This window comes from Equus quagga, chromosome 10 (genome assembly GCF_021613505.1).
Source record: "Equus quagga isolate Etosha38 chromosome 10, UCLA_HA_Equagga_1.0, whole genome shotgun sequence".
In the NCBI taxonomy this organism is placed as follows: Eukaryota; Metazoa; Chordata; class Mammalia; order Perissodactyla; family Equidae; genus Equus; species Equus quagga.
In genome coordinates, this window is record NC_060276.1 from 76829520 (window position 1) to 76842680 (window position 13161).

General features: G+C 44.9%; 1 protein-coding gene across 1 annotated transcript; it reads right to left on the reverse strand.

The window, feature by feature from the left end:
- Positions 1-228: 228 nt before the first annotated feature.
- Positions 229-5351, reverse strand: LOC124245964 (zinc finger X-linked protein ZXDB). Its single transcript, XM_046673803.1, has one exon. The coding sequence runs from the start codon at positions 5301-5303 to the stop codon at positions 2862-2864; it is 2442 nt and encodes an 813-aa protein (XP_046529759.1). The 5' UTR covers positions 5304-5351; the 3' UTR covers positions 229-2861.
- Between the last annotated feature and the right edge of the window lie 7810 nt (positions 5352-13161).

Below are 13161 nucleotides of genomic sequence, written 5' to 3' on the forward strand. Positions count from 1 at the left end.
GAATAGTCATAAATACACTGTTATACCAAAACCTTCTCATGTTTTTCCCGGATGGGAAATATGAAGAATTTAATTCATAGAGAAAAATGATCTTCACATTCTATCAAGTTAAACTTCTACCACTCAAGGGTTTCAACTGCATAATAATGAGATAACAGTAAAACTGTAAGGATTAACATATGTTAACTCATAATGAATATGTTCAACAGAGTCCCCTGGATGCAAACCTTCTTGAAAAGCATTTTATTACTGCGTTTTCAATTGGCAAAATTTAATAAACCAAGTACTTAAGAGGCACAAAAGGCAAATGAGATAACATTCAGTCATGTCCCGTTATTTTTTAAAAAATGGCGAATTTATGCCAACACCAGCAGAAATGTAACCACTATTTTGTAGTCACACTTCTCACTGTAATTTCATGCCATTTTCACCATCATGCTGGAAAATGGCATTGAAAGAGAAATCTTTTGAACAAATTGACTGAAAGAAAACCATGTGAACCCATAAACAATTACAAGATTTTTATCTTCAAGAAAAGTAAAATTTGTCCTCTGACAATTCCACAGAACATAACAAAAGTGTATTTTATGATAGGTTTTAATGGGAGGAAAGAGGACAGAGGGATTAAAGAAACAAAGTGACAGGATTTTAAAATATTTTTATGGTTATATATCTTAACAGATGCCTATGACCCACATGTTCACCTCAGGCATCTGCATTTCTATCTGCAGGAAAAGAAGGATAATCTATTTAAGAGGACTTAACAAATGACAACACATTTCTAAAATAGGCTTAAAATCTTTCCAAAGTGCTGAGGGAGAACTGTTAAATGGTCAGAAACAATCAAACTCTGGCCATTTCTTTGAATTACAAATTTCTGTATACTTTTTGCTTTTTCACTGAATGAATACAACGAATTTAAAAATTAAAATGACAGTACAGATGCATTTCAAAGTGGTAAATTATAAAGTGCCCTGCCAAAGTGCTATGATAATTGTTATCCACAAACATCTACATGCAAACAGTACTGGCTTAGAATGTTTCAGGGCAATGAATAGTGTTTGCTAGCAGAAGTACATGACGAAAAATTTTAGAAAAGTAAAAGAAGCACATGTCTCACTAAAACCTTACATAAAACATCCCCATTATAATTTGATTCATATATAAACACACTCACATCTAAATCCAGAAAATAATTTCTTAGTGCACACTTAGACTTGCAGTAAATATTGTACTGAAAAATGGCCATGACGACAATGGCTGAGAGATTGTGACCATGAAAAAAGACCTAATTAAAATTTTAAAAGAAGAGATCACGGCAAGGACTGGTGTGCACATGCTACAGAAGAAGTTGGAGTGAGAGCAGAGCTGGCAGAAGGTAACAGACATCAGTTAAGGTGGAACAGAACAAGTGGTTATAAACAAAAGTGATCATGAAACTCAGAAGAGTAGAATAGGAGTTGATATATATATGTATACACACACACACACACACACACACATATATATATACACAGACACATATATATAAAATTAATAGTTACTAAGCAAAATTCAGTTGTAATGTGAGTTAGGTAAATTTTAATATGAGTTATAGTTAAAACTTCACCACATCTCACAAAATTGTGAAGATCAAACACAACAGTTGTAAAAGTGCTACATAAACTGTAAAATGCTATATTCATGTAAGACAGACAATATTTACTCAAAATGCAAATGAAACCTCCCATTTCAACTCTAGGGGAAGGCAAGCAATGAGCCCTCCAGGGCATAGAGGAGAGAAAACTCTCACTTTGGTCCATTCCCAGATTTTCTTGGAAACACAGGCTCTATAGTCACTCTATGGGCTGGCTTTTAATGCAGAGCAAAGACACTATAATTTGGTCTAATGGACATGCAGGCAATTTTCTACACACAAGAATTGTGTGGAGAAGAATCTTTAATCTGTGGAAGAAAGACATTCCCTTCCCTGCTTCTTAACCCTCGTAAAACTTTATTGCCTGCACAAGTGTGATATTAAATTACGCTGATTTCTCCTTTTTGAGAAGAGAATGAGAGGGGCAGGAATGGGGATAAAGATTCACCGAAATATGCCAAAACACGCAACATTTTCCCTCCAAAACTAACTACTGGGATAGAAAAAGAAGTCTAAGATGCACCTGGTATGTGTACATTGCAATGACCATTTTAGAACTAAGAGACTGAGGCTTAGTGAGACTAAATGACTTATTTAAGGCCACTTATTCAACACCACAAAGTCAGTATTTCTGGGTTTGAGTCATATCAAAGCCCTGGTACTTTCTACAACAATAAAGCCTTTCATCAAAAAAAAAAAAAAAAGATGCTAAAAGATAAACAGGTAAAAAGAACCAACCCATATTTTTAGCTTTCTTCTAAATTCTACCACTAGATTTTAGAAATATTTTGGCATTAAGTTTCCATTAAATTTTTAAAGTTAAACACCAGTTCCATGTTCTCTGATCATTAACTCTCAATGCACTGTTCATTACATTAAAAGCACATGCAATAGTTAACCATTGTGAAACACACTAAAATTTTCAAGAAAGCACAAAATCATGAAACTACAGAGCTGAAAATACCTTAGAAACAATCTACTCAAACCACCTCATTTTATAAATAAGGAAATTAAGGCTCAGATAGGTGAAGTGACTTGCTCGGGGTCACACAACTTGTCAGTTCTAGACTCAGAATCAGAATTTAAATCTCCAAACTTGTAGCCCAGGGCTCTGTTTTTTTCCAAACCTACAAGAAACGACTGCATTTAAACATTTAGTCCAGAATACCCTTAAAATTGAGTGTAATTAGTAAAAGTAAGCCATATGACGAGGAATGAATGTAGTTCATACCAAAAATGAGCTGCCAGTCACTGTGGTAAGATCTGTTTCTTTCTGAGAACCATGGGCTCCTGCTGGATTGGAGAATCCAAACTGGGTTTCTTCCTCCTGTCCAAAGAAGTCAGAGTCAGGATGTATGTTCCATTCTGCTTTGGTTGGTGTCAGTAGATCTGAGACACTGTTTTCACAAAGGGTGCTTGAAGGAGTCAGAGCATCTGTGTCTACTGTTAGCTTACTGCTGGGGGTCAAAGCTTGGGGCTCTTGACTTGAGTTTTTCATAGCCAAAGATCCCAGAGATCCCAATGGCCCCGCGCTTAGACTTGAGACATCATCCATACCTAAGGGGCTCTGCTGAAAACCGGCGGCTGTCGTTCCAAAAAAGAGAGAGGTATCCAGACTTTGAGGAAGGTCACCGGTGGCCATCAAGCCCCGAGGGTCCAGAGCCTGCCCTAAGGAACTATTATTAGCAGCAGGAAGGTTCCCTGCCAGAGTTGAGCTCACCGAAGCCACATCAATAGTCAAGATTCCAGAGTTTACCAATGCCGTGTCTAGCACTGCAGCAGAACTACTGCCAGGCACGTCAGAGAAGAGAGACACTAGCTCTGCATCACTGAGATCACTCTGTCCCTGGCTGGCAAGTTCACTGCTGGGCGTAAGAGAATTTGCCGCTTCTAACTGAGCTAAGAGATCCTGGCCGAGGTTGTGCCTTTTGGCCATGTGGGTCTTCATGCTGTGCTTGGAGGTGAAGAGTTTATTGCAAGTGGAGACTGGGCAACGGCTTTTCCAAGTGTCCACATCTTGCAAGTGTTTCTTGGAGTGAATGTAGAGGCTACTTCGAGCAGAGAACCTGGCACAGCAGCCTTCCACGGGGCACACAAAGGGCTTTGTTCCCAGGTGGGTTATGCTGTGGCCTTTCAGATGCTCAGCCCTTGTGAAAGATTTCCCACAGCCTTCCACAGGGCACGTGAACCTCCGGTCATCGTCGTGCTTCCTTTTGTGCCTTAACAGTTTGGACATGCTAGTGAAGTTCCAGCCACAGCCGTCAAAGTCACAAAGGAAAGGTCTCTCACCAGTGTGGCTCCGCAGGTGAATTTTCAGCCGACAAGCCTTGTCGTACTGTTTGCTGCAGCCAGGAAAGGAGCAGGAAAAGAGTTCCTGCTCCCTGAAGTGGGCGCGGTTATGGGAAAACAGAGCACTCACGGTGATAAATGTCTTCTTGCAGCCAGAAAACGCGCACTGGTAGGGCCTCTCCGGCTCAAAGTGGCTCCGCTGGTGGGCGCTGAGCTTGGCCTGCGTGGGGAAGCTCTCCTCGCACACTTCGCATTTGAAAGAGTTCTCCTGCTCATGGCCCTTCATGTGTGCCTTGAGGTTATACACGGTGGTGAAGCTCTTGCCACAGCCCTCCGCCGGACACCCGAAGGGCCGCAGTTTGTCGTGTGACTGCAGATGCCTCTTGAGCTTGTACGAGGTGGTGAAGGTCCAGCCGCAGCCGCCCAGGGGGCACTTGAAGGGCCGTTGGCCCTGGTTGCTGCTGTGCGTCAGCAGGTGCACCTTCAGCTGGTGCTTCTTGGCGAAGGTTTGTCCGCACTGCGCCTCGGGACACAGGTACAGCACTATGCCCGGGCCCGGGCCCAGCGGCCCGCGGGGGCTCTCGGCAGCGGCCTGGCCCTCCGCCTCCTCCTCGGGCGGCGGGGGCGGCGCGGGTTCGGCCGACTCGGCCAGCAGAAGGTCAGGAGGCAGCTCGGGGCAGTCGCCGGGCTGCGCGCCATGCGGGAACCCCGCCTGCGGGGCGATCAGACCCCCGGGCTGCGGGGCAGGCGCGACCCCAGGCTCCCAGGCTGGCGGCGGGGGCGTGGCCAGGGTGAGGACGCCGTTCTCGAAGTGCAACAGCAGGTTTTGGTTGTGGATAGTGACGGTGCCCGCGAAGGCCGCGGCGGGGCCCAGGCCTGGGGCGGGGATCGGGATCGGGGCCGGGGCCGGGACCGAGGACAGGCAGCGGGAGCCCGGCGCAGGGTGGCCCGCGGGGTTCGCGCCGCTCTCACCCCCCTGGAGCCGTGGGCCCGGCTCGGCCTCCTCCCTCCACACAGGCCCTGAGGCCTGGCCGGCGCCCGCGGTCTCCACGTCGCCACCCACCGGGTCCAGTAGCACCAGGAAAAAGTCGTCGCCGCCGCCGCCGTCGTCGTCGCCGCCGCCGCCGCCGCCGCCGCCAGCGTGATCGGGCCTCGGCGGCACCGGGCTCGGGCCCGGGCCCCGTGAGGCTGCGCGGGCCTCCTCGCGCCGCCGCCCGGGCCCGCCATCTTGGGGGCCACGGAGCAGCAGGAGGCGGCGCGCGGGGGCCTGGCCAGCCCGCGGATCAAGGCCTCCGTGGACCCGGCCGCCGCCCGCGGGGCTGCCAGCGCCGCCGCCCTGTCGCGTCCCGCGAGCCGGGAGCAGCCTCGGGATTTCCATCTCCGCGTCGGCGAGGCTCGGCTGGAACCAGAGCCGCGGAGGAGGCGCGACCCCGCCCCCTGCCGCGGGCCCGAACACGTTCCTGAAAGGGGAAAAAAAAAAGTGCAATGCGCAGAAACTGGCCCTATCAGATATTAAAACGTGTTTAACGCCACAGTGATTTAAATATTCTGGTACTGGGTCTCTGGGACAGACTAGAAAGCCCAGAGGCAGAGACTGGTATGCATAAATAAGTTCCACAGTTAATATTAGTAGGAAATCAAGGAGGTCTTCCCAGGTAATGGGGAAATGACAGTTCATTCGGTAAATGGTGCTGGAAAACCTGGGTATCTATCTGCTAAATGCAACTTAAATCTGTACCTCACTGTATATACCAAAATAAACACAGCTCCAGCCCCTCCCAGTGCTAAGCGTGGTGCTTAGTACTTTGCATGTGTTAAAAATTGTTTGCCGGCTGGCTGGCTGGATTGATAGATGAGGGAAAATTCCGAGCGAATACCCTCTGTGTCAACATTAAACTACCATAGTGCTAGCAATTCCTACTGAATATGATGTCCCCCCTCCCCCCTACAAACAACTTCCATAACTAGAACTGTCTTGAACGAGGTCCTCAGGAAAATCTGTCACATCGTTAAATTTTTCGTCCTGCTGATGCAGCGATTAGAATGAATAAGAGGTGACGCCAAAAGAGGTTAGCACTGTTCAGCCTAGAAATGCAAAGCCTGGAGAATGAAACAATTTATATCGAAATCGGGAAAACCCAGCCCACTCCTGGGTTATACAGTGCACAACCTAAACCAACACTTTGCCCTTCCACCATTGGTTACGCCATGGTAAATTTCATGTCCAATCTCACAACACAATGAGGACATTCCTCAGTTTGCTCTAGATTTTCCAGCACGTGGAGGCCTCTGGACAGGAGTACCACTTAAACGAGATAAGGTTAAACCCTAAATCACTGCAATGGACTCTCCCGAGAAAAATGCACAGATGACCGTGTCCAATAGCCCCAGTGTGCCTGCTTGCATTTAAGTGTGGTGGCCCAGTCCCACTGTAATGGATTTGGCCAGTGATGCCTAATGATCTTATTAATGATGATGATGACCCTCCAATTTGTCATCAGTGACTTGGGAATTGATATAAATATAGGGTGGAATATCTAGCAAGAGAAAGGTTTAGAGTGATGACTAGATTATGGGGTACCTATAGTTTAAATAATCCCTGCTTTCCCTCTCTTTTAATGATAATGGACACTTGCTGATCTTTTGAATAGAAGATCAAGTTTTTCATCCATAACAATTCAAACCTCATTAGAATTTCTACTTCACATATTTTTCTTTCCATTATGTTTTTTGGAGGAAGCGTTTTTCACGTCTGAGATATAGAGGAGTGCATAAAACATATCTGTCAGGTTTCGATAATTTGTAAAAGCAAACACCCATGTAACCAGGACCAAGGTCAAGAAACAGACCATTGCCAGCCTTCCAGAATACAGCCACTGTATTCCTCCCAGTCACAACCCACACCCTCCTCTGTGGATATAGTCATTATCCTGACTTTGTGATAATCATTTCAGTGGTTTTCTTTATAGCGTTACCACTTTTGTAGGCGTCCCTAAAAGATACAGTTTATATGAAGTTACATAAATGGAATCATACTGCATGCTTCCTTTTATGGCTTGCTTCTTTCACCCTGTATCATATTTCTTGGAGAGACCCATCCATGTTGTTCATAGCAGCTGTAGATCTTTTCTCCCCATTGTTGACTAGCATTCCAGTGTATGATTTTAGCAAAGTGATTATGATATGACTATGCCATTCTACAGTGGATGGACACTGGGGTTCTTTCTAGGTTTTGACTATCATTATGAACAATGCTGCAGTGAACGTTCTTGGACACGTCTCATGGGACACGTGTAAAAGTCTCTTGGGTATACGTGCAAGAACGCAATCACTGGGCCATAGGGTATGCATATCTTCAGCTTTTCCAGATGATGCCAAACTGTTTTCTGTAGTGGCTGTACCAATTTACAATCCTACCAGTAGCACAGAGAGTTCCTGCTGTTACACATGTTCACCTATACCAAGTATTGCCAGAATTTAATTTCTTTTTTTTTTTTTACCATCACTATTAAGGTTTTGCACGTTCTCATGTTTATGAGCCTTTTGGATTTTCTCTTCTGTGAAAGGGCTGTTCAAGTTCAACTCTTTCACCCATCTTTCTATTCTGTTTTCCGTATTGCAGTTACTGATTTAATGAGTTCTTTATGTGTTTTAGATACCAGACTTTTGGTGGTTACATGTGTGGCCAAAATATTTCCTTGCTCTGTTGTTCCTGTGGCAAAATACTCACTTGCTTTATGCTGTGCTTTGTGAACAGAAGATCTTAATTATAATATAGTCAAAGTTATCATTCTTTTCCTACGGTTAGTGCTTTTCTGTTTTAAGAAATCTGTCCCTGCCCTGTGGCCATGAAAATATTCTCTATATTGTCCTCTAAAATATTTATGGCTTTGCCTTTCACAGTTAGGTCTTAATCCACCTGCAAGTGATGTCTGTTTATGGTGTTGAGGAGGGTTCCATTATTTTTTTCATGTGTATATCAGATTGTCTCAGTGGACCACTTATTGAAAGGTATGCCCTTTGCCACCCGATTTGTAGTGCCACATGTGCCATAAATCAAGTATCTACCTATGCATGGTCTAGTTTTTATACTCTCTATTAAGTACCATGGCACTATGTATCTGTCTTTTTGAAATATCACATATCAATATTAATTACTACAGATCTATGGTCAATCCTGATATTGGATAAGATCAGTCAATTCTACCTTGCTCTGCAAAAGTGTCTTGGTTACTTTCGGCCTGTTTCAAGTCCATTTAAATTATCAATTCATTAGAAAGAGTTCAACCAAAACCTTGTTTGGGGCTCTATTAGGATTGTGTTGACCTTTTAAATTTGACTTCTTTTCAATATTGAATGTTTGATTCATGGATATGGTGTATCTCTCCTTTTAATAAGGACTTTTTAAATGTGTTCTAATAATATTTTATATTTTTCGCATAAGAGGGCATTTTATCCTAGGTACTTTTCTTTGTGTTTTTTTTTTTTTTTGAGGAAGATTAGCCCTATCTTAGGTACTTCATATTTTGCAAATACTAGCTTTGAAATTTTTACTTTCTAGATTTGTTGATCGTAAATAGAATGCAATTGGTGTTCATGTGTTGATTTACAAATGTCTAAACTCTTTTATTGGTTCTAACAATTTGTCTGTAAATACCTATAGAATTTAATGTACACAATCATATCATCTGCAAATAATGCCAGGATTATGTCTTCCTTTCCAAGCATTTTGTTCCCGTCTTTCCCTTATTGCTCTCTCTGGGTGATAGTGGACATCTTTACTTGATGCAGCTCTCAAAGAGAAAGCTTTCAGTAATCCTGAGAAGGATATTTGCTCTAGATGTTGCGTTCTGTAGCAATCTGGATCCAATCAGTTGATAGAAAGTACACAGTGGACAGAGGAAGTTTAACATAAAGAATTATTAAGCTGTGACAAATGTATAAAATACAGGAAATAAGAAAACTCTATATGGTATCTTGGGGCTGAGGGAGAGTACCCAAGGGAAGACAAACTTGGAATGGGGGCTCTTCCCCAAGGCTGGAGTTCACACTTCATTGGAGAAGGTATAGGAGAACTTACTGGATGGTAGAGAAGTTTGCTGGTTTGCTGGGGCCAGACCTGGTCTACAGAACCAGAGCTGGTCTACAGTTGCAGGGTAAGCAGGAAGCAACCCTCTGGACCACATCAGTGTGGACAAGCCACAGCTGGTGGCCAGTGTGTGGGCATGTAGTAGGAAATGGGGTCCTGGTGGAGTTGGAGGCCTGGAGCTAACAATGCCCTGTACATAGGATCAGGAGGGCCTTGGTGTTGGGAGGGCTGCAGTGTTGGGAGAATTACAAGACATAAACCTGTTCTTGGTGAGCTGTGGTGGGAGAGAAAGCAAGCGGAGGGAATCAGTGCACAGGTAGCTTGGAGCATAAGATGTCCCTATGAAGAGGGCCACAGAAAGCTGATCACCAGGCCACACCAGTATTGCTCGGTCACCGAGACCAGTTGTTCTGGGCTCATGCCTGGGGCAGAGCACCCAGGATATTCTCACACTCACACCTCTCAGAACCAGAAACCGCAGGAGAGCCACTTCCTCCTTCAGTGTCCCTTCAGCGGCTTCTCCTGGGAAAGCATAACATCATGCTCGCTTTGAAGGAGAGATGCTTAAAGGAATTCGTCCATTATCAGAGAGCATATATTGAAGGGTGAATTTAGAGTGGGGAGGCAGTACGTTGATAATTGGCTTCATAAGCTTTATCAGTTTAGGGGAGTCTCTTCTATTCTTAGTTTGCATGAATAGAAGGCACCCCACCTGCCAGGGCTATTGTTGTTAGCTCACCCAAGGAAGAGTATCTGTTATCCTGTTGTTTCTCTGGTAAATTAATGATTAAAGCAGCTGAGTGGCCATTTCAAGAGTTTTAGTAGACTGCTTAGGATTCGTGGTGGACCCAGGGTTCCCTGTCCTGAACTGAGTTTTGCTGAAAAACCCAGGCTCCGGCACAAAGGGGTGTCATGCATTTAGGGCAGAGAGCCTGTGAGCCCTACATTCTAGTCCTACCCAGGGCTTGCCTGCTCCACCTGCAAGGAGAGCCTTGGTGTGTGGTGAGATTGTCTCTTCCACCATTAAGTGTGAGTAGCACATGTTCTCCTCAGGAATAGCCTTATTTATACCTTAAATGCCACTTTGCTTTGCTGGTAGCTGCACCTGAGCTAAACAAGGAGCAAAGATGCTTGGATTTCATTTGAACTCATGCCCAACAGAGCCCTGTCCGTGGAGGAGCTTGGCAGAAGATTTCTGTGTTATTCTTACAAAGTGTATATATTTACCAATGTTGGCAATTTGAGTGCTTTAATTGTACTTTTCTCAATTCGTCTTAGGCTCCAAAATGGACAAAACCTGATGCGAGAAAATGGCACTTTTTCTCTGCCATTCTTAAGTGGCAAACAATCCATTCTTTAGTGAGTGAACTGGCAGCTTATATTGAGAAGGCGAGACATTTTAATAAAAAATGTTTCTTTGGGTGCGTCCATATTCAATAGATAGAATAAGATACCACTAAATCAGGAGGAAAAATACTTTAATAGTTGCTCATCCTTGTACTCTTGTACTCTCTTCCTAGTACTGCCAATGTATAAAGCATATTCACCTCTGTATTCAGAAGCCACACAAGACAAATTAACCCACAGCCTTCTATTCACACACAGGACTGGGCTAGCTTTCTATCCCCGGCACCCTGAGACCTTCTACATGAAGACCTGGGTAAGAACAGGGAGTTTATCCTTTAAATGCTGGTTGGAGCTGCTGCCCAGACCAACTCTCTTAACTGCCACTCTGGCAATGGTGCGACACAAATGCGAAATCTGAAACTTGTCCACTAACAGGAGGAGCAGCTCTCTAGGCCTGGCACTTGGGATTCGTGGTGGACCCAGGGTTCCCTGGCCTGTCACCACTGGGCATCCAAGCAGTCACTCTCACTTCATAGAAATCACTGAGAGCCAAGTTTTGTGGAAATGCACACCTCCAATCTGTGGTTTCTGAAGATGGGCCATGTAGCTGAGGTGTCTCTCCCTGCAGGAGGAAGGGGAATTTGAAAGCTTCCCATGAGGCATGGGCTGGGAGGGACCCGCCAGAGGTCATATCCTCCCACTGACAACTGGAGTAACCCCTGCTCTGTTGCTCCTGAACTCCAGCGAAAGAGCAAAGGGGGAGAAAGGAGAAGGTGTCGACAGCCCGAAAGTGCAGTCTTACTGTCTGTGTCCCTCACCCCAACCTGCCATGCTCTGGCAGAGGATGCAGAGTGAGAGCCAAGGTTTAGTAGTTCCTGAAAATTCAAGAAGTTATTTCTCCCTGGTCCAACTGAGGGAAGAGCGGATGGGGCCAGGGTAAAATCTGTGTTTACACCTGGGGGACCAGTTGCACTTTGGGAAAACTTTGACAACTACTGCACCACAGAACTCTTCCCCATGCCCTGCACCCGCTCTCTGAATGTAATGAAATCTCTGAGGATACCCTGGCTATGTTATATTAAGTTCCAGTTTTCCCTCAAAACTTGTATGGGCGCAAGGCTTTTCTTTCCCTCTCCATTTCTCCTTACTAAAAACACCCCAAACCACACTCAGGGATCACAGGACCGTGTCAAGACTTCGCCCAGGCCCTGACTCCCTGCCATTTGCAAGCTCCGCACCTTCTGATGTCCTCAGAGGAATCTGATCTCAAGAAACAAACTCGTCAGGGCAATCCTCTCCCTAGAGAGGGCGCTCTCTACTGCATCTCTGAGACTAGAAGAAGGATCAGAGACTGGTGGCCTGAGCCCTTCTCTGGAAAATTCTGCACTATCTGCCAGCAGAGCACATGTCTAGGAAGGACTGTCCCAGTTATCTGCTGAGCAGGGAACTTTGCAGAACCTGACCCTCTACCCTCCAGATCTGTTGGAGTTCGACCCTCTTCATGTCCTGAAGACAGTTTAACTTTTCAGAAAGATACATGCTACATTTCACTCACCTTTTATCCATGTGATCTGGTGAAGATGGAAACCACTATCTATCCACATTTATTTTCAACTTCTGTCCATTTCACTGTTGTCCTCACCTCCCTCCTGCCTCCTCTAGGAGTGTGGTCCCCAAGACCGCAAGCCGCAGTTAGACAGTCTCACCTGGGTCTGGGCTTTGGCTCCGAGTTCTCTGTGAGGTTAACTGTGGATTCAGATTCAATGCAGAAGGCAGGGCATGGAGCAAAAAGAGGTTCACAAGCCAGCTGGCTCCTTTGGCCAGAAGAAAACCTTTTTCCTACAGCCAGCTCAGCAGGGGAGTTCTTGGTTTTCACATCACTTTTCCCACACGTGGAGATGCGAGGTCTCTGCTTCAGAGCCCAGTGGACTCATATGGTCATTTTTCTTCCTCGGCATCTCCCAAAATCTCCAGGAGCTGGCCGAAGAGAGCTCTTAGTTGCCAACCACCAGCTGCGTTTTGCCTCAGCCTGTCTTGCATGTGACTTACCTTTCCAAGGAAAAGCACTTTCCCAGAGGTTTATTGTGGGCTGCTATGCAGCCTTGGAGTGGGATCTTGAAGAATGAAGAGATATTGGGAAAAAGAACTGTGGATAGGAATTGGCTAGAATTTTTTGGCGATGGAATAGTCTAAGCCAGTTAGCATATTTGAGTACTTGATTCATCAAGTGGTATTTGCAATAGCTGCTCATCACTTTTTCATTTTCCCAACAGCAGGTACCTGCTTCAGAGCGTTCCTTAAATATCAGACTTCTGACCCATAATTGTGCCCCTGAGTGGTTCATATGAGAATCAGAGAGGCTCCTGGATCAAACTGAAAAGCAGGACCTTGCTTGAGATGTGCATTACTAACAGTGAAGAAAAAAGTACACATATAGTATATGAAGAAATAGTTGGAAAACATGACCCAGCATGCAAAACAAGCAACGGCACGTTAAAATAAACAAAGGAAAAAAAAGCCTTGAAGATTTTGATTTATTCTTCACTTTAAAGAAAAGCTAATTGGCTAATAAATTGTATAGATTTGATCTCAGCCTCTGTCAGTCAGATTAATCAGAGTGACTAAGTGGCATATTGCTATATAAGTGAGTTAAAGATGGCACCTATGTTGTTTACTTCCTCACAGCCAGCTAGGACCATTAGCTCAAAGCCCACCAGCAACAAACTCAAAGTTTCATGCATACAGTTGCTTTAAATGTAGCCCAAATAAGCATACTTTTAGCCATTTAGAGCTTGCCTGC

Coding starts and splice junctions, on each gene's coding strand:
- LOC124245964 (XM_046673803.1), bottom strand. CDS start 5,303: ATGGAAATCCCGAGGCTGCTCCCGGCTCGCGGGACGCGACAGGGCGGC.